We start from the raw sequence: 24,637 nt of genomic DNA on the forward strand, positions 1-24,637 counted from the left end.
AGAGCTGCACAGGTTGCTACTGGAATCCTCTTCCACTCCTCCATGATAACATCACGGAGCTGGTGGATGTTAGACACCTTGAACTCCTCCACCTTCCACTTGAGGAGGCCCCACAGGTGCTCAATTGGGTTTAGTCCATCACCTTTACCTTCAGTTTCCTCAGCAAGGCAGTTGTCATCTTGGAGGTGTATTTGGGGTCGTTATCATGTTGGAAAACTGCCATGCGGCCCAGTTTCCGAAGGGAGGGGATCATGCTCTGTTTCAGAATGTCACAGTACATGTTGGAATTCATGTTTCCCTCAACGAACTGCAGCTCCCCAGTGCCAGCAACACTCATGCAGCCCAAGACCATGATGCTACTACCTGACTGTAGGCAAGAGACAGTTGTCTTGGTACTCCTCACCAGGGCGCCGCCACACATGCTGGACACCATCGGAGCCAAACAAGTTTATCTTGGTCTCGTCAGACCACAGGGCATTCCAGTAATCCATGTTCTTGGACTGCTTGTCTTCAGCAAACTGTTTGCGGGCTTTCTTGTGCGTCAGCTTCCTTCTGGGATGACGACCATGCAGTCCGAGTTGATGCAGTGTGCGGCGTATGGTCTGAGCACTGACAGGCTGACCTCCCACTGCTTTAACCTCTGCAGCAATGCTGGCAGCACTCATGTGTCTATTTTTTAAAGCCAACCTCTGGATATGACGCTGATCACGTGGACTCAACTTCTTTGGTCGACCCTGGCGAAGCCTGTTCCGAGTGGAACCTGTCCTGGAAAACCGCTGTATGACCTTGGCCACCATGCTGTAGCTCAGTTTCAGGGTGTTGGCAATCTTCTTATAGCCCAGGCCATCTTTGTGGAGAGCAACAATTCTATTTCTCACATCCTCCGGGAGTTCTTTGCCATGAGGTGCCATGTTGAATATCCAGTGGCCAGTATGAGAGAATTGTACCCGAAACACCAAATTTAACAGCCCTGCTCCCCATTTACACCTGGGACCTTGACACATGACACCAGGGAGGGACAACGACACATTTGGGCACAATTTGGACATGTTCACTGTGGGGTGTACTCACTTATGTTGCCAGCTATTTAGACATTAATGGCTGTGTGTTGAGTTATTTTCAGAAGACAGTAAATGTATACTGTTATATAAGCTGTACACTGACTACTCTAAGTTATATCCAAGTTTTATTTCTATAGTGTTGTCCCATGAAAAGATATAATAAAATATTTGCAAAAATAGGTGAGGGGTGTACTCACTTTTGTGATACACTGTATGTGTTTTCACTGTGCATGTCTGTTTATAGTAATTACATATACTGTATATGCCATTTATATACAAATACATGAACCATCAATGCCCAAAAATCTCATTAGTGAGCAATAAGGCTTATAATGTAAACATTACCGGAGAAAATTCAATTAAATTTAAATTTTGTTGTTGGATTCTAGTTGTTAAAGAGCTATGATATGTGTGAGTGCAAATGGTTTTTGGAATACAACCTAAAGTAGAATAGAATACTGTAATTCTGCAGCACTCACCAATTGTTCCCTTAGGGCAGTTTATAGCAACTGGACGTCCAAACTGGGTCCTTGGCCACCAGATTCCAGCATCAAATGACATGGGACAGCCGTCATAAATAACTGCAGGTGAGACAGTTCACACATGAGACTGTTCATTGCAGTGCAGTAAGTGTCAGTGCATTATTGCTATATAATAAAATGTACCTACAGTGCATAAGGTCAAAATGGTAAACTAAACTAAACGAATTGTATGTGTAGATTTTATTAAATTCAACAAAACAATAATGAAAAAATTTATCCTAGGACAAATAATACTATAGTACTATAAATATATTACATTACATAAACATGAGTGAGTAGGTTAAAGAAAAGGAATAGCCATGCTATAAGTACTCACCCTGACAGCCACTTTCTGTCACCTCAGCAAATGGGTTATCACATTTATTGCACTGGCGCCCAATCACACCCGCTTTACATGGGCACTGGCCCGTCTGTGGGTTGCAGGTTCGGAGGCTTGCACCCAGGGAGAAGCAGTCACATGGGTAGCAGGTGTCACTGTCTTTGGGCTGGTAGTAATTTTCCTGTAAGGTGAACAGTGGTTTAACTAATCGTAAAAAATATAACAAAACTAAACATGATTTTACAACAGTTTTACATTTTAAGCATTTAGAAATAAAAAATTAAAAGTGCTAAAAAGGAGCTTAATAAACAATACATTAATACAACAATACTATAAACTATAGTGTTCTGTGAGTATATTTTCATTTAAAATGTTTATTTTGATAATAACTGATACTGAATTATATTGATTATTTTCTATATAACATTTTTAAATTGTATAAAATTGAAAGATATGGATGAGGCTGATGGAAATGCCCAGTGTTCAGAGGAATCAGGGCCTTTATAGTTCTTATTCTTACAGTTACCTCTGATTATTTTTAGTTTCCATATATATTTAGATCATTTTACATTTAGATCAGGTGAAACTCCATTCAGTTTTCAGAACTTAAATTTAGTAAATACTGCATGGAAAATCAAATCAAATCAGATTTTAAGGGTTGCTCAGGTGACACCGCGAACTATTATGCTGACCCACCACTGCTGAGATCCCGGTTCAAATCTTGGCAGTGCTATCAGCCTGCTGGCTGTCTACACAGACATGATTGCAAGAAGGTCCTGGGTTTGATCCCCAGGTGGGGCGGTTCGGGTCATTTCTGTGTGGGGTTTGCATGTTCTCCCCGTGTCTGTGTGGGTTTCCTCCGGGTGCTCCGGTTTCCTTCCACAGTCCAAAGACGTGCAAGTGAGGTGAATTGAAGATACTAAATTGTCCAAGACTGTGTTTGATATAACCTTGTGAACTGATGAACCTGGTGTAATGTGTAACTACCTTTAATGAATGTAACCAAGGTGTAAAACATGACATTAAAATCCTAATAAACAAACAAACACAGACATGATTGGCTTTGTCTGAGGGAGGGGTGATGACCTAAGCCCTGTAACAGACTGGCACCTTGTCCAGGGTAGTACTGCCTTGCACCTAGTGTTTCCCGGTAGAACCGGACCTGCCGTGACTTTGACCAGGATAAAGCAACTGATTTTTTCCTCTATGATTTTCAGCGTCATGTATTTTGATGACCATGATTACAAAATAAATTGTATTAATGAAAGACCTCATAAAAGCTGCAATGCAGACTGTATTAGAGTCTGAAGTTTAAGGACTTCTGGTGTATTACTGGTAGCGAGTTGTGTAGGGTGTGTACCTTGCAGCGACACTCTCCGGTGGTCTTGTTACAGTCGGAATTGAATCCTTTACTTGTGTCACAGTTGCAAGGGCCACACACAGGGCTTCCCCACCATCCTTTGGCACATGGTTTCTCCACCCTGAATAAACAGAGATATACAGTGTATCACAAAAGTGAGTACACCCCTCACATTTCTGCAAATATTTCATTATATCTTTTCATGGGACAACACTATAGACATGAAACTTGGATATAACTTAGAGTAGTCAGTGTACAGCTTGTATAGCAGTGCAGTCTTCTGAAAATAACTCAACACACAGCCATTAATGTCTAAATAGCTGCAACATAAGTGAGTACACCCCACAGTGAACATGTCCAAATTGTGCCCAAATGTGTCGTTGTCCCTCCCTGGTGTCATGTGTCAAGGTCCCAGGTGTAAATGGGGAGCAGGGCTGTTAAATTTGGTGTTTTGGGTACAATTCTCTCATACTGGCCACTGGATATTCAACATGGCACCTCATGGCAAAGAACTCTCTGAGGAAGTGAGAAATAGAATTGTTGCTCTCCACAAAGATGGCCTGGGCTATAAGAAGATTGCTAACACCCTGAAACTGAGCTACAGCATGGTGGCCAAGGTCATACAGCGGTTTTCCAGGACAGGTTCCACTCGGAACAGGCTTCGCCAGGGTCGACCAAAGAAGTTGAGTCCACGTGTTCGGCGTCATATCCAGAGGTTGGCTTTAAAAAATAGACACATGAGTGCTGCCAGCATTGCTGCAGAGGTTGAAGACGTGGGAGGTCAGCCTGTCAGTGCTCAGACCATACGCCGCACACTGCATCAACTGCATGGTCGTCATCCCAGAAGGAAGCTGACGCACAAGAAAGCCCGCAAACAGTTTGCTGAAGACAAGCAGTCCAAGAACATGGATTACTGGAATGCCCTGTGGTCTGACGAGACCAAGATAAACTTGTTTGGCTCAGATGGTGTCCAGCATGTGTGGCGGCGCCCTGGTGAGAAGTACCAAGACAACTGTATCTTGCCTACAGTCAAGCATGGTGGTGGTAGCATCATGGTCTTGGGCTGCATGAGTGTTGCTGGCACTGGGGAGCTGCAGTTCATTGAGGGAAACATGAATTCCAACATGTACTGTGACATTCTGAAACAGAGCATGATCCCCTCCCTTCGAAAACTGGGCCTCATGGCAGTTTTCCAACAGGATAACGACCCCAAACACAACCTCCAAGATGACAACTGCCTTGCTGAGGAAGCTGAAGGTAAAGGTGATGGACTAAACCCAATTGAGCACCTGTGGCGCATCCTCAAGTGGAAGGTGGAGGAGTTCAAGGTGTCTAACATCCACCAGCTCCGTGATGTCATCATGGAGGAGTGGAAGAGGATTCCAGTAGCAACCTGTGCAGCTCTGGTGAATTCCATGCCCAGGAGGGTTAAGGCAGTGCTGGATAATAATGGTGGTCACACAAAATATTGACACTTTGGGCACAATTTGGACATGTTCACTGTGGGGTGTACTCACTTATGTTGCCAGCCATTTAGACATTAATGGCTGTGTGTTGAGTTATTTTCAGAAGACAGTAAATCTACACTGCTATACAAGTTGTACACTGACTACTCTAAGTTATATCCAAGTTTCATTTCTATAGTGTTGTCCCATGAAAAGATATAATGAAATATTTGCAGAAATGTGAGGGGTGTACTCACTTTTGTGATACACTGTATACGCATAAACAGAAGGGTTACATAACATGACATCACCAATTATAGATAAAAGAGAAGTGAAACGTGATGTTTGATTGTTAAAATTTGTTGAATTAAGTGATGGAAATTAACAAAGTTCTATTATAGGATGGAGGGATAGGATGAGTGTATGATCGCTTGATCTTTTAAACATTGGTAATTTTTCAAAATAAAACAAATTCACCGGAATTCATCAGTGAATTTTAAAAACATGTTTTTGTGGATACAATGTGGCAGGAACACGAGTACCTGCAGGTAAAAACATAATTTGATGATCTTGCACCATGCTGACAAAGCAAAAAGCCGGTTTGTGACTGCCAGAGCATTAAACCAAGCTGTAGCGCGGCTGTTTGTTTTGCTAAGGTTGTCTCCTAGAGACAGGAAAGCACAGTTTTTATACGAGTTTGATTAAGCGATAGGCTAAAAGCTAGAAAATGAATGATTTTTTTTTATTATTACTGCATTATCCAACATATTCACTTGCTAAAAAGCTTTAAAAATCAGAAAATTTCTAAGTCTTTAAAAGTTATAGGAATTTAAAAATGCATGTATTGAATCAAAAGCTAATGATAATGATTTTAATGACACTGGGTGTGAGCTTTACTTAGCCTACAGGCTAACCAGGTGTGCCGAACTCACGAATACACTATATGGCCAAAAGTTTTTGGACGCCAGAGCATGCTTGTGAGAATAAGAAGCCCTCTCACAAAATGTTGAACTATGTCTGTGGGAATTTGTGCCCAATCACACATAAGAGTATTTGTATGGCTGGACACTGACGTTGATTAAGAAAGTCTTAATTGATAATCTGGTTTATTCCAGAGCTGTTCAGTGGGGCTGAGGTCAGGGCTCTGTGCAGGTCACTGGAGTTTCTTTAAACCAAGATTTTCTTCATGTCTTTATAGAGTTTGCTTTGTACACAAGGGCACGGCCATGCAGGAACAGGAAAGGGCTTTTCCTAAATTGTTGCTGCAAAGTTGGAAGCATATACTTTCCTTTGTATAATTGACTTACTACCTGTTAGCAATAAGCGTTAAGTTTTCTTTATTAACTCTATTAGGTTTTTACTGAATATTGCAGTTTCATCACATCCAAAATCATTCGAAAGCCTACTTTCATTTTTTCCAAAGAGTGAATAAGTGAACGAGTGAGTGATTGTGTAAATATAAAATTGTAATGTGCTGTAATCTCCTGTTCTTGAGACTTCCAGACATTCTGGAATATGGCATATAGTAAAGATAAATAAATAAATTAGATTTTTGATCCACCAGGTCACTGGGTTGTTGTTGGGAGGCTTTTTAATACATTTATACATTTTTTCAAGTTCAGGTTTGTCAAGTTTATTAAAACCAACACTGATAAATAATACTTCCAAAATCCTTTTTTTAAATGTATTTTCTCCCCATTTTCCTCCTGATTTAGCGCACTTAATTTTGTCTTCCGCTGCTAAAAGATACCAGATTGCATCCAAGGAGACCACGTTGCTGTAAACGCCTCTTTCGACACGTGTACAGCCCTCCTCTACTCGCCCCTGCATTCTACACAGGCTCTTCTGCCAATCAGGGTCCTTACACAGCGTATGAAGACCCACCAGCTCACACATAGTACAGCTATGATATGGTGGCCAATTAGTATCTGCTGCAGGCACTGCCAATTATGCCCGCCAGATGGCGCCCAGCCGACCGGTGGCAACACCGAGTTTCGGACCGAGGAGTTCTGATTCTCGGTGCTGGTGTGTTTAGTAGAATATCCCACTGCACCACCTGGGCACCTACTTCCAAAATCCTAATCTTTATCGTATAGTAGAGATTTTATTTTGCTCATTTAAATTTTAACATGGAAACGATGTGTTTTTTAAATGAATGTGCTGAATGTATGATGGTGGCTTTCTGCCCAAGAAGCACCGTCAATAAAATCCACAGCTTCAGTAACAGCTTGGCTAAACTGTGAAAGTGTATTTGATTAGCTGAGACATGTGCGCTGTCTGAACTCGGATCAGGTTCCTAACAATTACGTAACTCATTTTGACATTATGAAAACAGCCCAAAACCTTTAAGATGAACGTATAACCAGTTTGACACATAACAGCAGGTTATGTAACAGATTTATGAGTCTGCCATTTTCACCCGGTCATTAAATGACTTTTAAAAAGTACACAAAATAATGATTTCTAAGCTAACATGGTATTTCTGAGTACAGTAAATTCATTTGTATTTTATGTGGATGATGCAGCACTTAGAAGCAGATGTCAGTAGTGCAGGGGAATATAAATCGTTTAAAAGTGCAGCACAGTGGCAAAGCTAGGAGGACATGGGAACACAGCTTCAAGTCTCTCACCTTTCAGTTACCATGAGACTATTTTTTATGTATCCCCCATCTATCATAAATTAAATGATAGAATAAATGGAACCTACAATACACAGCACAGCTACCCTAACGGTTGAATGTAAACCTAAAACATCCAGTGATGGTGCAAGGCTCTGTCTTAAATACATTAATTCTCATCTGTGTTTTGACCCCCCACCCCCTCAACATCTTGGACATTTCGACTAACCAATTGCTAACAGGAAATGACTCCTGAATTAGATAGCATCTTATTTATAAGGTATCGGTGGGTACATAATCAGTTTTAACAGTGACAGGAGTGTGAGAAGAGTGCAGTGAGCGTACAGTGAGAGTAAAATGTCCTGCGTTCAGTAATGTATTAACTGGTGTGTGTATGCGGTGCTTTCCAGACATCAGTAGGAATTTTTGACAAGCGCTGACAGGAAGCTAATGAGTTACATCAGGAATCTGCTGTGCTGTGTGAGATTCATCAGATTTAACGGTATCATCTGAGCTGCTCTACTGTTTGGAAGCTGGGCTTAAAAGTGCTGGTACAGATTTAATGAGGAGAAATGTGAATCATGAGAGGTCAGTGAAAGCAGACAGCGTTTATACTCGGTTCTTACTTGCTCTCGCAGTACTGGCCGAAGCTGTTTTGACCACATTCGCATGTGTAGCCGTGAGATGAGCTGGCCTTTCGTACACAGGTGGAAAGATTTTCACACGGGTTTAATGTACACGCGTGCGCACACTGCTTCCCAAAGTAACCTGCACCAAGAGAAAAGAACAGACTTTTAACCTTACTGTGAAAATCTGTAAATATTTTGCAAATATTATTGTCCTCCCTCCATCCTGGTCAGGGTCATAATGGGTCTAGTTTTCCTGGAATCACTGGGCACAATGCAGTAACACACCCCAGGTAAGAAGCCAATTTACCTTGTGGTCAAGAAGCTTTGAAATAATGTTTCGTTAGTTAGTAGTTTACTGTTGTGCCACACAAGCACTGACTTCATAACAAAACAAAAAAAATAATAATAAGTAAAAACAATAATAATAATAAAGTAATAAAATAATAACAATAATAGAAGTAGCAATAATAAGTAATAATAATAACAAAATAATAATAAAGTGCTACTACCACTACTACTTATAATAATAATAATAAAAAAGCAATAATATTAATAATAACACTACTAAAGTAATAAAATAGTAATAAAGAACTACTACTAGTAGTAGTTATAATAATAATAAAAAGTAATAAATTAATATTAATACTAATAAAGCAATAAAATAATAATAAAGTACTAATAATAATAATCCTAATAAAAATAATAATAAAAAAAAGTAATAATATTAAACATAAAGTAATAATAATAATAATAATATTTTATTGTTTTGTTTTATTATTATTTTATTAATTAATTTGTTATTTTATTAATATATAAATAAATATATAATTATTATTTAATAATAATAAAAAGTAATCAATTAATATTAATACAAATAAAGTAATATAATAATAATAAAGTACTACTACTACTACTAATAATAATAATAATAATAAAAAGTAATAATATTAATAATAAAGTAATAATAATAATATTATTATTTTATATTTGATTTTATTAAGATAAATAATAATACTAATAAAGTAATAAAATACTAATAAAAAATTACTACTACTACTACTAATACTAATACTAATAATAATAGGGAAACTGGTAGAGTGGGTGTCACCCTACAACATGGACACCTGGTTATAATATGCCACGCTGTCTGTGAGGATACACACGTTCCTTCCATGTTCGCCTGACGCTGGGTATTTAGGTTTACTCCTACCTCATGTAGAAGTTGGATAGGTTACTTTAAACTGCCCTTGGTTTAATAAAGTAAGTCAATGTGTGAGCATTAAATGCTCTTTAATGGACTGGTGTCCTGGTTAGCATGTATTTCCACCTTACAACCAGTATTTACAGGTGGTGCCACTGTAACCCTGACCAGGGCGAAGTAATAGGTAAAATAAAATAAATTTTCATTATTATAATTATTACAGATCAGCATGGCGTTTACCAAGGTAGGAGTTTTAAAAGCTTTTCCTGCATCGGTGTGGGTTTCCTACCTCCCAACAACATGCAGAAAGGTAGGTTGGCAACTGTAAGTGAGTGAGTGAGTCATGAAATGGCACCCTTGCGCTCAGTGTTTTCTGGACACAATGGACCCACTTTGATCCTGACCAAATCAGTTAATAAAATAAAAGAATGAAGATCAGATCAGGTGTACTAAGTATGTAGGCTTAAGATTCGTACCTGGGTCACACACACAAGTGTGAGTGCCCCACTCATCCATACACTGGCTGTTCTGGGGGCAGATGTTGGAGTCGCAGGGGTCGGTGAGGTCACAACCCTCCTTTACATGGATCTTGAACCCGTGCTGCATGTTAATGCTGCCGATGCTAGTTGCGGTCTCACCCATACGCACACCCTGTAACACAAGGACATACAACACGCACACACTGTCAATATCCAGCTCAAGGTGTACACACAGCCCTGACCAAAAACAGTTTACAGGGTAAATACAGTAGATCAGATGGGTCATCATGCCCTGGTTTATGGAGGGGAGGACTGAGCTGCTTAAAACTGTGTGTCTAGATTTAATTGAGCCCTTAACACGCCATTAGTATCAGAAATGATTTCCTGTGTGCGCTTCCTTCAACAATACATGCTAGAATCTAGTTCCACTGGGAAATACTGGGCACAAGGCAGGAATACCCTGGACATGGCACCAATCCATCGCAGGGCTTTGGCCATCCCCTCTCCCCCCAAATATAGCCAATCACGTCTGTAAACACACCCAGCCGACTGATAGCACAGCTGAGATTCAAACCTTAGCAGTGGTAGGCTAGCATAATAGGACACTGTGCCACCTGAGCACATTTTAATTGTATAATTGAACCACTCGGCATCTTCACGTTGTGGTCAAATAAGCTTCTGATGCTAGTGCGAACAGCCCACTATCTCTCTTCTAATAAACGAGCTTTTTAAACAATACTAAGGATGATCTTGTTTTATCCTAGTCAGGGTCATAGTGTGTCTGACATCAAAAAGCAGAATATGACCCTGACACACTATGACCCTGACCAGGATAAAAGAGGATTGGTCTCCAGTCTATCCCATAATAAATACTTGATAATTCTAAGCATGTTAAACCTCAGTCGCTCTGGACCGAAGCGTTTGCCAAATGACTACAGGTAAAGTAAAATATCATGTCATTAATTATCTATTTATACGCTTGTGTAAAGAATCTAGTATAGGAATGTATTCAGTCCTACACCCACCTGAATGCAGCCCTGGAAGCCCTGCAGAACTTCGTTATTCTTGCCCTGAATTCCTCCCAAATGCAGACTCCTGATCTTCAGTCCAGGCAGCTCGTTCCCGATTTCCACTGACCTCTGTGGAGCAACACATCACACTTCAGACTCTTCATATTATTTATCATTACTACATTTACTAATTCGACCTGCAATATTGAAAAACATAACATACTTTTATACTGTAATGCTGCTGCTTAAATGTACACATTTACTGGAAAAAAAGACCTCAAGAACGGACTCTTGTGAGAAGAACAATAACCAGAAGGAAGTCTAATACTAGTTTGTTTCTACAAGATGTGTGTGTTTGTGTGTGTTGTCTTGTCATGGATCAGCGCCCTGTCCAGTGTGCATTCCCAGACTCACCAAATCCCAGTATGAAGTAATTAGTGAAAATAGGAATGCCTTTATATGTCATTTATACATGTACAGTGTATCACAAAAGTGAGTACACCCCTCACATTTCTGCAAATATTTCATTATATATTTTCATGGGACAATACTATAGACATGAAACTTGGATATAACTTAGAGTAGTCAGTGTACAGCTTGTATAGCAGTGTAGATTTACTGTCTTCTGAAAATAACTCAACACACAGCCATTAATGTCTAAATAGCTGGCAACATAAGTGAGTACACCCCACAGTGAACATGTCCAAATTGTGCCCAAATGTGTCATTGTCCCTCCCTGGTGTCATGTGTCACGGTCCCAGGTGTAAATGGGGAGCAGAGCTGTTAAATTTGGTGTTTTGGGTACAATTCTCTCATACTGGCCACTGGATATTCAACATGGCACCTCATGGCAAAGAACTCTCTGAGGATGTGAGAAATAGAATTGTTGCTCTCCACAAAGATGGCCTAGGCTATAAGAAGATTGCTAACACCCTGAAACTGAGCTACAGCATGGTGGCCAAGGTCATACAGCGGTTTTCCAGGACAGGTTCCACTCGGAACAGGCTTCGCCAGGGTCGACCAAAGAAGTTGAGTCCACGTGTTCGGCGTCATATCCAGAGGTTGGCTTTAAAAAATAGACACATGAGTGCTGCCAGCATTGCTGCAGAGGTTGAAGACGTGGGAGGTCAGCCTGTCAGTGCTCAGACCATACGCCGCACACTGCATCAACTCGGTCTGCATGGTCGTCATCCCAGAAGGAAGCTGACGCACAAGAAAGCCCGCAAACAGTTTGCTGAAGACAAGCAGTCCAAGAACATGGATTACTGGAATGCCCTGTGGTCTGACGAGACCAAGATAAACTTGTTTGGCTCAGATGGTGTCCAGCATGTGTGGCGGCGCCCTGGTGAGAAGTCCCAAGACAACTGTATCTTGCCTACAGTCAAGCATGGTGGTGGTAGCATCATGGTCTTGGGCTGCATGAGTGTTGCTGGCACTGGGGAGCTGCAGTTCATTGAGGGAAACATGAATTCCAACATGTACTGTGACATTCTGAAACAGAGCATGATCCCCTCCCTTCGAAAACTGGGCCTCATGGCACTTTTCCAACAGGATAACGACCCCAAACACAACCTCCAAGATGACAACTGCCTTGCTGAGGAAGCTGAAGGTAAAGGTGATGGACTAAACCCAATTGAGCACCTGTGGCACATCCTCAAATGGAAGGTGGAGGAGTTCAAGGTGTCTAACATCCACCAGCTCCGTGATGTCATCATGGAGGAGTGGAAGAGGATTCCAGTAGCAACCTGTGCAGCTCTGGTGAATTCCATGCCCAGGAGGGTTAAGGCAGTGCTGGATAATAATGGTGGTCACACAAAATATTGACACTTTGGGCACAATTTGGACATGTTCACTGTGGGGTGTACTCACTTATGTTGCCAGCTATTTAGACATTAATGGCTGTGTGTTGAGTTATTTTCATAAGACAGTAAATCTACACTGCTATACAAGTTGTACACTGACTACTCTAAGTTATATCCAAGTTTTATTTCTATAGTGTTGTCCCATGAAAAGATATAATAAAATATTTGCAGAAATGTGAGGGGTGTACTCACTTTTGTGATACACTGTACATGAGTACAGTACTACAAAAATTATTCTTGTTTGGAAGCTGGGGTCAGGGTGCAGGGTCAGTCAGGGTACGGCGCCAATGGAGCAGAGAGGGTAAAGAGCCTTGCTCAAGGACCCAACAGTGGCTAAATAGCAGAGCCTGGATCCAAACCGACAATATTCCGATTGATAGCCCAAAGCTCCACCTTCTAGGCTACCACTGTCCCATAAATAAAGGACAAATAAAAACCAATCACATATAGATTTAGTCCATCTGTCTTCTAATTCGACTGCAGTAGCAGAAAATACCCACCCACACACACACACACATACACCCACATAGCAGGTGCTAAAAACCAGGTAATCTGATCTTAATCTGCATCATAGAAACGACTTATTTATTAATCCCCACACATTAGCATGTTCCACTGCACAATGTACTGGGGCTTTTGACACCAGGAAGCTGGAACTGTTTTTCTACTGATAACCAGTCCAGCATCAAAGGTTCCTGTTGTAGTTTTTGGAATCTGATCTTCAGAGGCCATTGCTAGCAGAAATATTTGCTGCTGGTTGGTTACACATGAAATTACAAAACATATTAACAGACAATGAATTGTGCAATCTAGGTTTTTATTTGGTACTACTATTGTTCAACACATAATGTTTAATTTGTACAGACACTTAAATGTTAGTCATTTAAGTGCCAATGCCTTCAAAGATATTTGTATTTGTGAATTAGTGGTAAAAGAAATCTACAGTTTTTGGTCAATTCAACATGGAGTTGCCTTTATCATAAGTACTGTTACATGCAGAGAACAAAAACTGGTTAATCCAGTAGCTGATCACAGAAAAAAAATATGAAGCAAATATTTTTTTAATGCTGAATGTGTGTTGTGTTTCATGATGATAATATGTGCAATTATAGGCGCTTGGGTAGCGCAGTCGTAAATTATGCAAACCCACTAAATCAGGGATCAGGGTTAGAATACCCAGCGGTGCTATCGACCGGTCGGGTGTCTACATACAGATAATTGGGGGTGGCAAAGGCCCCGTGATGGATTGGCACCCTGTCCGCAGTGTATTGCAGCATTGTGCCCAGTAAATCTGAAGGAACCATACTCACCTCAACCCTTACTGGGATAAATGGTAGAAATCTAGTAGTCTAGTAGTAGAGGGCCGACCTTTGGAATTATTGCGACCTAATGTCGCAAATTGTAAATATATGATTAATTCAGTTGTAGGTTCTTGTTAGCCGGTAGAAATGTGAACCCTTGGCTCGGTTGGCTCCTGTTTAAGTGTGTTGATTAAAACAACGTATGCTTGCACATGTCTCTAAACAAATGCACAGACTTTTTCCACAAGACTGTTAATGCACACGTTTTTTACCAACTACTGTTTTAATTTTCCAGATTAAAACATTCCAGCCGAATCTCACGTACCTTAACCACGTCGTAATCAAGAGAGACTTGGGCCATGTACTTGGTGTCTTTGCCCTCTTTGCTGCTAGTGATCTCCACGAGGAGGTGATGCCACTCTCCATCACTGACTCTAAGCTCTGGAAACTCCAGCAATGCCACCATCTGCTCTGCCAGCAGCACCTCCATCCTCACCTGCCTGTTCACCACCTACAGAGCAAGGGAAGGACAAACGTCACAAAGTTTTCACCATCTTAACTGAAACAGGAAAATAAGAATGCTGAGTCTTGTTAAGCAATGTAAGTTTACAATAAACCAATTGTTTTGATGTTTTAATTGTAGCTAAAAAAAATCCATAACCAGATAAAAATCACAACTTATTTTTCTAAGCATCAAAAAAATCTCTAATTCAATTTCAAAAACGAAGAACGCCTTTATTTGTCATAAATACATCTACGCGTGAAAGATGGGGTCAGAGCGCAGGGTCACCTGGAGTGGAGAGGGTTAAGGGCCTTGCTCAAGTCTCCAACAGTGGCTCCATAGCAGGGCCAGTATTTGAACCGTCAATCTTCCAATTGATAGACACCCACTAGGCTAACACAGTCCCCAAACACAAAGTTCACTTACCAGCAGGTTGATTTGGGAGGAAACACCAGCATTGGCTTGCATCAGAACAGCGGTGCCACTGCTCTGTCTGGTGCGGAACATCAGCCCGATGTACCACGGCACGGCTACTGTGATATCCAGATCGCTCCATGCCACCACAGCCTGGCCATTAAAGTACTGCGGTGAGGGCATCACTGAAAAAGAGATGGCAGATACACAGAGATTTAAACGTTCATTCATTTATTGTCTGTTTTTGCCACCAATGTATCCTATTCACGATAATGGTGGGTCTTTTTCATTAGATGTAAGGTAGGAAACACCCCGGACAGATTGCCAGTCCATTACAGGGCAAACACACATACTCACACACTCACACACACACACACACACACACACACACACACACACACACACACACACACTCAAAGCATTTTAATTAGCTCTAATTAACCTGACTGCACCAAAGACATGTGAGGAAACCAGAGCTCCTGGAAGAAACCCACACAGACACAGAGAGAACATGCAAACTCCACAAAGAAAAAACCCAGACCACATCACCTGGGAATTGAATCCAACATTTTCTTGCTGTGAGGTGACTGAGCTACCCACCAAGCCACTGTGCTGCCCTTTAAATTATATTGCAGGAGGTTGTAGTTTCATGTAGTTTCACGTGCATACCAACCTCAAGAGACAAACATCCATGTGGGAGCTCTGGTTTCCCCCCAGTATGACATGCAGTCACGTTAACTGAAGATACAAAAATTGCCCTTAGATGTGTATGTTAGGGTGTGAATGTGTTTGTGTGTATGTCTGCCCTGTGATGGACTGGCACCCTGTCCAGGGTGTTTTTGTTTGCCTTGCGCCCACTGTTTGCTGGGGTAGACCCTAAGTGGTTCTAAGTGGTTTATAAAGTGAGTGAGTGTATTGTTTCGGGTGCATACGCAGACTCACGACTGGTTGTGTGTCAGTAGGAGGTATTTCTCTTAACACAAAATATATATATTAATAAGTACAAATAATCCTGGACTCTGTGTGGCTGTAACAATACTAGTAGCTTAATCCTTTGGGAAACACACCCATCATCTTCAGCAGTTTGAACATGTGCTTTATTTGACAAATGTAACGACCCATGCAGCTCAGCGCTGTCAGTATGTCAGTATTAAAGAGGACCTCTGAAATTAAAGATCTTCAGCTCATCTATACCACAGGGTACGTTTTTTACTGACATACACAGACAGCTATTATGTGGAAGAATACTAAGAACTGTCTCTCATGTAGGTTTAATCCCTGTGTCAGATTTCCTTCTTGTACCTGACTCAGGTTTTAGTCTTTTTTCTGTTTAGTGTAACTGCAGGACACAATTACAAACACAAGTACTGACGTGCAGCTACATGGAATTTAAAGCATTTTTATGAAATGCTGAAATATTTCTGTGTCATGTTAGACCACGAAAATGCATCCCACATCAGTGGGGACCTCATTATTCAAACCAAATCCTACTTAGCTTTCATTCTGGTAGCCACTATGTTCTGATCAGGATAGTAGTGGGTCGGAGCCTGTCTGGGAACACTGGAAACACCAGGATACACAAGGTTCCAATTCATCACTGGGTACCACACAGTTACCCTTTTATAGCTGGGGAAGTTTAGACTATCCTGTTTTACATACTGTGTGCTTTGAAGAGGAGGGAAAAACAGAATATCAGGAGTAAACCGGAGTGGGAATCAGGAGAACATGTCAAACTTTTCACAGACGGTGACTGGAAAGGTGATCAGCCATAACATCAAAACCACCTCCTTGTTTCTACACTCACTGTCCATTTTATCAGCTCCACTTACCATATAGAAGCACTTTGTAGTTCTACAGTTACTGACTGTAGTCCATCTGTTTCTCTACATACTTTGTTAGCCCCCTTTCATGCTGTTCTTCAATGGTCAGGACCCCCACAGGACCACCACAGAGCAGGTATTATTTGGGTGGTGGATCATTCTCAGCACTGCAGTGACACTGACATGGTGGTGGTGTGTTAGTGTGTGTTGTGCTGGTATGAGTACATAAGACACAGCAGTGCTGCTGGAGCTTTTAAACACCTCACTGTCACTGCTGGACTGAGATTAGTCCACCAACCAAAAATATCCAGCCAACAGCGCCCCGTGGGCAGCGTCCTGTGACCACTGATGAAGGTCTAGAAGATGACCAACTCAAACAGCAGCAATAGATGAGCGATCGTCTCTGACTTTACAACTACAAGGTGAACCAACTAGGTAGGAGTGTCTAACAGAGTGGACAGTGAGTGGACATGGTATTTATAAACTCCAGCAGCGCTGCTGTGTCTGATCCACTCATACCAGCACAACACACACTAACACACCACCACCATGTCAGTGTCACTGCAGTGCTGAGAATCATCCACCACCTAAATAATACCTGCTCTGTAGTGGTCCTGGGAGAGTCCTGACCATTGAAGTATGTAGAGAAACAGATGGACTACAGTCAGTAATTGTAGAACTACAAAGTGCTTCTACATGGTAAGTGGAGCTGATAAAATGGACACTGAGTGTAGAAACAAGAAGGTGGTTTTAATGTTATGGCTGATCAGTGCATGTGCTAAGTAGTGTGTAACTATTATTACTGCAACCATTAGTCATTCTCAAATAACCTGAATACCATATGCGACCAGAATAGAATAGATTTCGCTCTCTGTCTGAAGGGTTTTTTTTTTTGGCCAAAAGTACCTGGTCCCTATATTAAATTAATACAAAAGCATTATCATGCTCCTAAATTGACACAAATTTATCAGTTAATAACTGCCAGACTGGATCCAGAATGCTCTTCAGATAGAAAAACCTTATTAAAAGTAGGTTTCACTCAGATCTGAGGCAACACTGTGAGAACACAAGCTTTTCCTCTGACTAAAGCAAACCATAAGAGTTAGCGCTAACATTTATCACATCACCCTAAATAGCCTTTTCTTTTTCTTTTCAATTTAAAAGGTCTGTTTGAGCCTGTAGCTTCTCGATGAGATCATGTTCACGTCACGATTAGACCCAACAAGATTGGACAGGTCTACAGAAGGACCTGAAAAAGGCCACAAAGCCAATGCTAATGCCCGCTAATGTATCATAAAAGCTAATCCAACACACACACACCCACAAACGTTCATCAATCAGTCAGCAGAGGATCTAGTGAGCTATAGTACACAGTTCAGAGAGAAGGAAAAGTACTGATTGTTCACTCTGGAACATCTAAAGATTTGGGCGTGCTGTTCAGAAATGTACAGTACAGCAATCAGAATCTGTCCGACTGAATCATTTGCTTTTTGTTTCACTGTTCTGCCTCATTAAACTGGACAGTTGTGTTAAAAACATACGGTGGCACTACAGTTTACTCAGTGTTGAAAAGATTAAGTGAAAGTATTGATGGGTAAGATCAGGTTCTGCCCCGGGGCAGCTGTGACACATGCTGAGAACGTCAAGTTCATCAGATCAGTACAAGAATGTGGTCACGTGTAATTCTACACCACAAACCGGCGTTACAAACTCTCGTGTGTCCTCGTGTGATTCATACTGTAGCTGCTTTAGGTTTATATTTACTGTACGAATTTCCAGTAACTGATTAGTAAACATTGTGCTGGTAAGCATGGATGTAAATTACAAATAAATTGAAGGTTTTTATTGTAAGCTGTAATACAGTTTTGTCATTATTCATTTTTAATGATAAGATAAACATGGACATTTCTTCCAGCTACTGTTGTTACATTTCCAAACATTCCTATTCATTAATAATTCTGAAAAAGTTCATATGAAATAAAAGTTTCATATTTTTATAAGTAAAAGCACTGCCGAGGGTGGTGATAGCTTAGAGGTACTGGACTTGTAATTGGAAGATCGCTAGTTCAAGCCCAATATCTGCCAGGCTGCCAATAATTTGTGCCCCTGAACAAGGCCATTGACTGTCAGTGGCTTGGTTTGTATTCCATCAAAATACAATCATAAGTCGATTTGGATAATAAGTTTAATACTAAATACCATTAAAACCTAATAAAAAAAAACCTACTATTTACAGACACTACATAAAATTTTTTGAATGTTAATATTTTTAAGTGTTTTTAAATGACAGCATTTGTTAGAAAGTACAGTGCATTTCTAACTTTATAAATGGATTGTATTTATAAAATATTAATAAAATGTATGTATTAGTAGAATGTCTGTATATACATTCATATTTTTAAAAAATGAACATTTAATATTATACTTAAATACAAGCATTATTTAATTTCTTACTATTTTTTTATTAATTTTTTAAATTATTTTTAAATTAAATTTTTAATTATTTTTTTTTATTTAACTATTTAATTTAATCTACAATCTTTTAAAGTTAAGAAAATATTAAAAAAATTTTGTGTCTATATAAACAAGCAGGGTGCTTTAAAAATCCTCATTACCAAATGTATGTTTTACCCTTACCCACAATGCAGTATTAGAACCCGTAAGCCAAGCCATCCCCCCCAAATCCAATCATGTATGTTTGCACCCAATCAGCTGATAGCACCACTGGGGATTTGAACCATGGATCACAGCGGTTGAAGGCTAGCATCATTTACTGCTGCATCACCAAAGTGCCTAAACAAAACATTTAAAGTTTAAACAAAAAAAATAGGAACATTTATATATAAACCAACTATAGTTTATATTTTCAACAAAGTATGAGACAGTCAACATTCATTGATTTAGCTTAAACTAATTACAAGTTTAAAACACTTGTTGCATTATAATGCAGTATAATAAAATCATTATCTTATGTATAATCTGTTTGTTTATTAGGATTTTAACGTCATGTTTTACACTTTGGTTACATTCATGACAGAAACAGTAGTTACTCATTACACAAGATTCATCAGTTCACAAGGTTAATATCAAACACACTCATGGACAATTTAGTATCTCCAATTCACCTCATTTGCACGTCTTTGGATTGTGGGAGGAAACCGGAGCAAACCCGCACAGACACGGGGAGAACATGCAAACTCCACACAGAAAGGACCCGGACCGCCCCACCTGGGGATCGAACCCAGGACCTTCTTGCTGTGAGGCAACAGTGCTACCCACTGAGCCACCGTGCCGAGCCTTGTGTATTACCTACTTTTTTATCTAAAAGTACATCAGAAGTGTTAAATAACACGTCCTGCCCCACTAACAGTAACACAGGTGCTAAAGCCTCTCGTATCTTGCCTTGCAAGACTATCAAGACTATTTTGCCTCAAAAGGGTTTGTGATGTTGCAATATTTCAGTAAATGTGATCTTTAGTCAATTCAGTTTAAACAGACAATATCTGCCAGATAAATACAACAACACAAATCCACGAAAAGTCCACAAAAATGATCCACGAGCTCATCCTGTTTCACAGCTTCAGATTCTAAAGCCGTTTCACATTCCTACTGTGACAAAAACCAAATTCAGAGTTCATGGTCCATTTTTCTTCTGGCTGAACTACTGAACCTGAACCTGAGTTCCCGCTTTGTCACCGATGTTCAACACGGTGCATGTGAGGGTGACTCATGCTCCTCCTGAAGGGCGAAACCAAACCCTTTTATTAGGTACAGAAGAATAAGGTGTAACTTTAAAGCTCTGGCAACAACATGGCTGCCCGAGGGCTTTATTTGTTGGTACTTGAGGGTCAGTGACATGAATGTGAAGTTGGAAGTGAGAGCAGATCCTGTTTGATTGCTATCTCCAAGACGTTTGTACATAGCAGGAAATGCATGTGGATGAACGCCTCGGCCTGCATCCTGTGCTTCCACTGTAAATCACCGAGCGAATCAAAACAAGGCAAGAAACAGGCCTACACACAGGCGCATGAGTTCAGGGATGCAGAAAATAATAATGGATAGAATCGTAAAGTTACTGCCACTGTCATTTACTCGTAAAGAAGCACAAAATTGTTTTCCTGTCTAACAAATCCATCCGAGTACTGTCTAGTTATTATTTAGAACCCGTGTGTGTATGCACTGTTTACAGTTTAATGCAAATGTGTGGATACTCCTGGTTACATTCCTTGTAAATAAAACAAAACATTAGTTCTGCAGAGGACAAACTTTCGTACATTTAAATGCTCAATTAGGGAGCAAAATAAAGTATACAGTGTTGTATGTGTAAATGCTACATATTTAAAAAATAATTACATATCTATCTATCTATCTATCTATCTATCTATCTATCTATCTATCTATCTATCTATCTATCTATCTATCTATCTATCTATCTATCTATCTATCTATCTATCTATCTATCTATCTATCTATCTATCTATCTATCTATCTATCTAATATATATATATATATATATATATATATACCAGTGGCGGCTGCTGGTCTTTCAAAGAGGGGAAGCTCATTGTCGGCTTACATCATAAAATTTGTCAATTTATTTATATATAAATGTATAAATTCTCCCCTTTGTTAGTTTTCAAGAAAATGGCCTGAAATGGGTTGCAGTTTGTCTTCCGACTTCACTCGCAAAATCCGCGATGGTACCGAAGCTCCCAGCGACAGCTGTCAATCAAAACGGGATTCAGCCTTTCGACTGATCCTCCAATCATCTTGCAGAAGCTCAGCGTCCAGACCCGCCCACAGCTCCATTCACCCCCAGAGTCGCTCAGCGTCCGGGGGCGGGACAAAATCGTGGCATTTATCCAATGACCGGCGAGTTTCGAAGTCCCGCCCATGCAGCCCCATAGAAGCAAAGAGACGCTCAGCATCTGCGGGTAAATGCATTGACGCTCCGGGAACGTATGAGTTAAGTTAACAAAATCGAGTCGATTTGTGATAAGTAGCTGATTCTGAACGAACTCGTCTTCAAGATGAACGTGTTCTAACACATTTGTAGTCAATGAAATGTTAACACAACTGTACATATTTGACCATTTAATTTTTGACATTTTAGGGGAAGCTGAGCTTCCCTTGCAGTCTTACAGAAATCGCCACTGATATATACATACAGTGGTGTTCAAAAAATTAGCAGTGATTTAAAAAAAGTGAATAAAGCACAAAATCATTATAATAACTTTTATTTCCATAAGTGCAAATGCACTGAAAATACTACACTTTCAATTCTAATTCAAAACATTAACAAAATTTAGCCAGTTTGTGTTAATCCTTTACAGAAAGTTAAGAAAAATGAATATTAAGCTGTTCAAAAAAATAGCAGTGCCAGCATTTTTCTTTAAAAACTCAAAAAATGTATCTATAAACTGAAAAAATGTTTGAGGTTTCACTTTACTTTAAATTACTGAACTAATATTTAGTGGCATAACAATTGTTTTCCGAGATCTGTGTTGCATGGAGTCGACCAACTTCTGGCACCTCTGAACAGGTATTCCAGTCCAGGATGATCAGACTACATTCCACAGTTCTTCTGCATTTTTGGGTTTTGCCTAAAAAAAAACGCGCTTCAGATGTCAGAACACAAGTTCTCTATGGGATTGAGGTCAGGGGATTGGGCTGGCATGCTTCGATTACTCAGAATGAGCGGCATGCATGTCCTAATTGTTGGGTTTGTTTTGTTTTCATTACTCTACTACACTTTCAAGTATTTTTTTTGCTATGTAGAAATATCACTTCTACTAAAAACAGTGATTCATCAGATTAATGATGTTGGACTGCAGTGTCACTGCAGTGCTGAGAATGAACCAACAACCAAATAATACCTGCTCTGTGGTGGTCCTAACTCATGCAGAGAAACAGATGGACTACAGTCAGTAATTGTAGAACTACAAAGTGCTTCTATATGGTAAGTGGAGCTGATAAAATGGACAGTGAGTGTAGAAACAAGGAGGTGGTTTTAATGTTATGGCTGATTAGTGTATGTTTAATATACATTTAAAATATATAAAATATCAAAATAAATATATTTACTTCAAATTAAAATATATTTAGTTTAAACTTAAATATACAGTATATATTATATTTAAAATTATATTATATTTTAATAAAATTAAATGTAAATAGATATTGTGCATTAAAATGTAAAGAAAACCATCTGGTTCACTTGTAAGTTTGTTCCCTGTAGCTCATTTTCACTAAATAAACAAAACAAAACACTGGATGTGAGCTGACTATATGCAATCACAACTTATTATAAACAGGCCACTATAGTAAATTACCTATATTATTGTGTGCATAACAAATAAAAACTGAGTCATGACTAGTGAAAGGAATGACCTGGAGTTAACACAAAAGAGCAACAGGAAATCTATTAGTGTCATTAAAAGAGAAAGAGTTCTTATTTTAGTCACACACACACAGTTTACAAATACACACATCTATAAATACCTTAAAACCACTGAGCTCAGTGCATTAACATACTTGAATACTAATTCATTGTGGGTTTCGGCCATCTTTACTTATTATATAGCTGATCGTGTTTGTACACTGACACACAGTCGGGTGATAGCACCGCTTGGGATTTGAATCCAGGATCCCAGCAGTAGGAGGCTAGTTTAATTTACCTCTGTGCCCTTATATTAATCTGCCATGCACACTCACTCACCTTGTTCACAGCTTTTTCCTCCGCGACCATTGGGACAGTCGCAGGAGTAGGTGTTCCACTTGTTCTCACAGTGACCTCCATGCTGACACACATTGTCTTTACAGAAGTTCCTCTTTGCGGGACAGCCTAAAAGTCAGAGACAAATCAATAAAACTTGTTTTAAAACAATACATATTGACATAATGCTGGATGTGCACAAGGGTTTTTGTGAGTAAACTGTTAAGTGTGTTACTAAAGCCTGATGCTTTTAGAGTCTGACCTGGTGTGGTGCCGTTGTTGGCGATAAAGCTGGCCATGTCTACTGGTTTGCTGTCTATGGTCAGGTTCCTTATGCAGCCAACAAAGTCACGGTTTCTAATAGGAAAATCTTCCGGTAGGTTTGGCACACCACCCAGTAGCAGAGGCCCTGTCAGATCCAAAGACCTGAAAAGAAAATACAGCAGGAAATTATTATAGTAAATAAAAAAGTCCAGAATTACAGCCTAAATGATCAGGTAGCAACTTACATTATCACTCCTATGCAAAATATTCAGACACTTGACCACAAACTTGTTGGACGTCCCATTCCAAAAACAAACTGTACTAAAGAGTGACCTTCATGTGCACTTTGATGGCAGTGTTAACTCAGTGGTTAGGTTACTAGACATGTAATCAGAAGGTTGCTGGTTCAAGCCCGACCACTGCCAAATTGCCACTGTTGAGCCCCTGAGCAAGAGGCTTAATCCTCAATTGCTCAAACTGTATTCAGTCATAATTGCAGGTCACTTTAGATAAAGTGTCTGCTAAATGCCACAAATGTAAATATCTTTATAGATATTGCTTTGTGCACAGCAGCACAGTCATTCTAAAACAGGAAAGGACATTCCCTAAACTGTTGCTGCAATCTTAGAAGCATATAATTGATTTATTACACCTCTCAGCAACTGCTGTGGCTAAAACACATAAATTCAAAAATTACAAGGAGTGTCCCAATACTTTTGTCCATATACTCTATAAGAACAAAAGCAAAGCACCTGAAGCATCACTACTACAGTTAACATGTATGATCCTCTTCAAATAACCGATTTTGACAGTCATACTTGACTCTGTAAAGCAGGTTATTGTGTATAAAGGTGATTGATCACATGCCTTTACGTATTTAAGCAGATCAGAGACCCGTCACGGAGACTCGGGGAAACATCGTCTTGTATATCGGCCTTGTTTTATTTAATCACTATGTTTGAATGGTAAAAATGGAGCCACTTCAAGCCTCTTATAACCAAATCTGCCTAGGCTTCACATCAAACAAGGCTGATAGTTAAGCGGACTAACTGTGACCTTGTCCAGAACTGAGGGTGTTGTGGGAAACAATGTGCT

At 39.9% G+C, this 24,637-nt stretch overlaps 1 protein-coding gene across 1 annotated transcript in view; it reads right to left on the reverse strand.

Annotated features, from left to right (window-relative positions):
- celsr1a (cadherin EGF LAG seven-pass G-type receptor 1a) overlaps positions 1 to 24,637 on the reverse strand; it is a 144,797-nt gene that overhangs the window by 28,111 nt on the left and 92,049 nt on the right. The window contains exons 8-17 of the mRNA XM_062996463.1: positions 23,541 to 23,704; positions 23,282 to 23,407; positions 14,756 to 14,928; positions 14,153 to 14,338; positions 10,680 to 10,793; positions 9,652 to 9,826; positions 7,972 to 8,113; positions 3,283 to 3,403; positions 1,920 to 2,103; positions 1,541 to 1,642 (exon numbers count right to left, since the gene is read on the reverse strand). Coding sequence (XP_062852533.1) covers positions 1,541 to 1,642; positions 1,920 to 2,103; positions 3,283 to 3,403; positions 7,972 to 8,113; positions 9,652 to 9,826; positions 10,680 to 10,793; positions 14,153 to 14,338; positions 14,756 to 14,928; positions 23,282 to 23,407; positions 23,541 to 23,704 — 1,487 coding nt within the window. The remainder of the gene's footprint in view (positions 1 to 1,540; positions 1,643 to 1,919; positions 2,104 to 3,282; positions 3,404 to 7,971; positions 8,114 to 9,651; positions 9,827 to 10,679; positions 10,794 to 14,152; positions 14,339 to 14,755; positions 14,929 to 23,281; positions 23,408 to 23,540; positions 23,705 to 24,637) is intronic.

Source organism: Trichomycterus rosablanca, chromosome 1 (genome assembly GCF_030014385.1).
Source record: "Trichomycterus rosablanca isolate fTriRos1 chromosome 1, fTriRos1.hap1, whole genome shotgun sequence".
Lineage (NCBI taxonomy): Eukaryota > Metazoa > Chordata > Actinopteri > Siluriformes > Trichomycteridae > Trichomycterus > Trichomycterus rosablanca.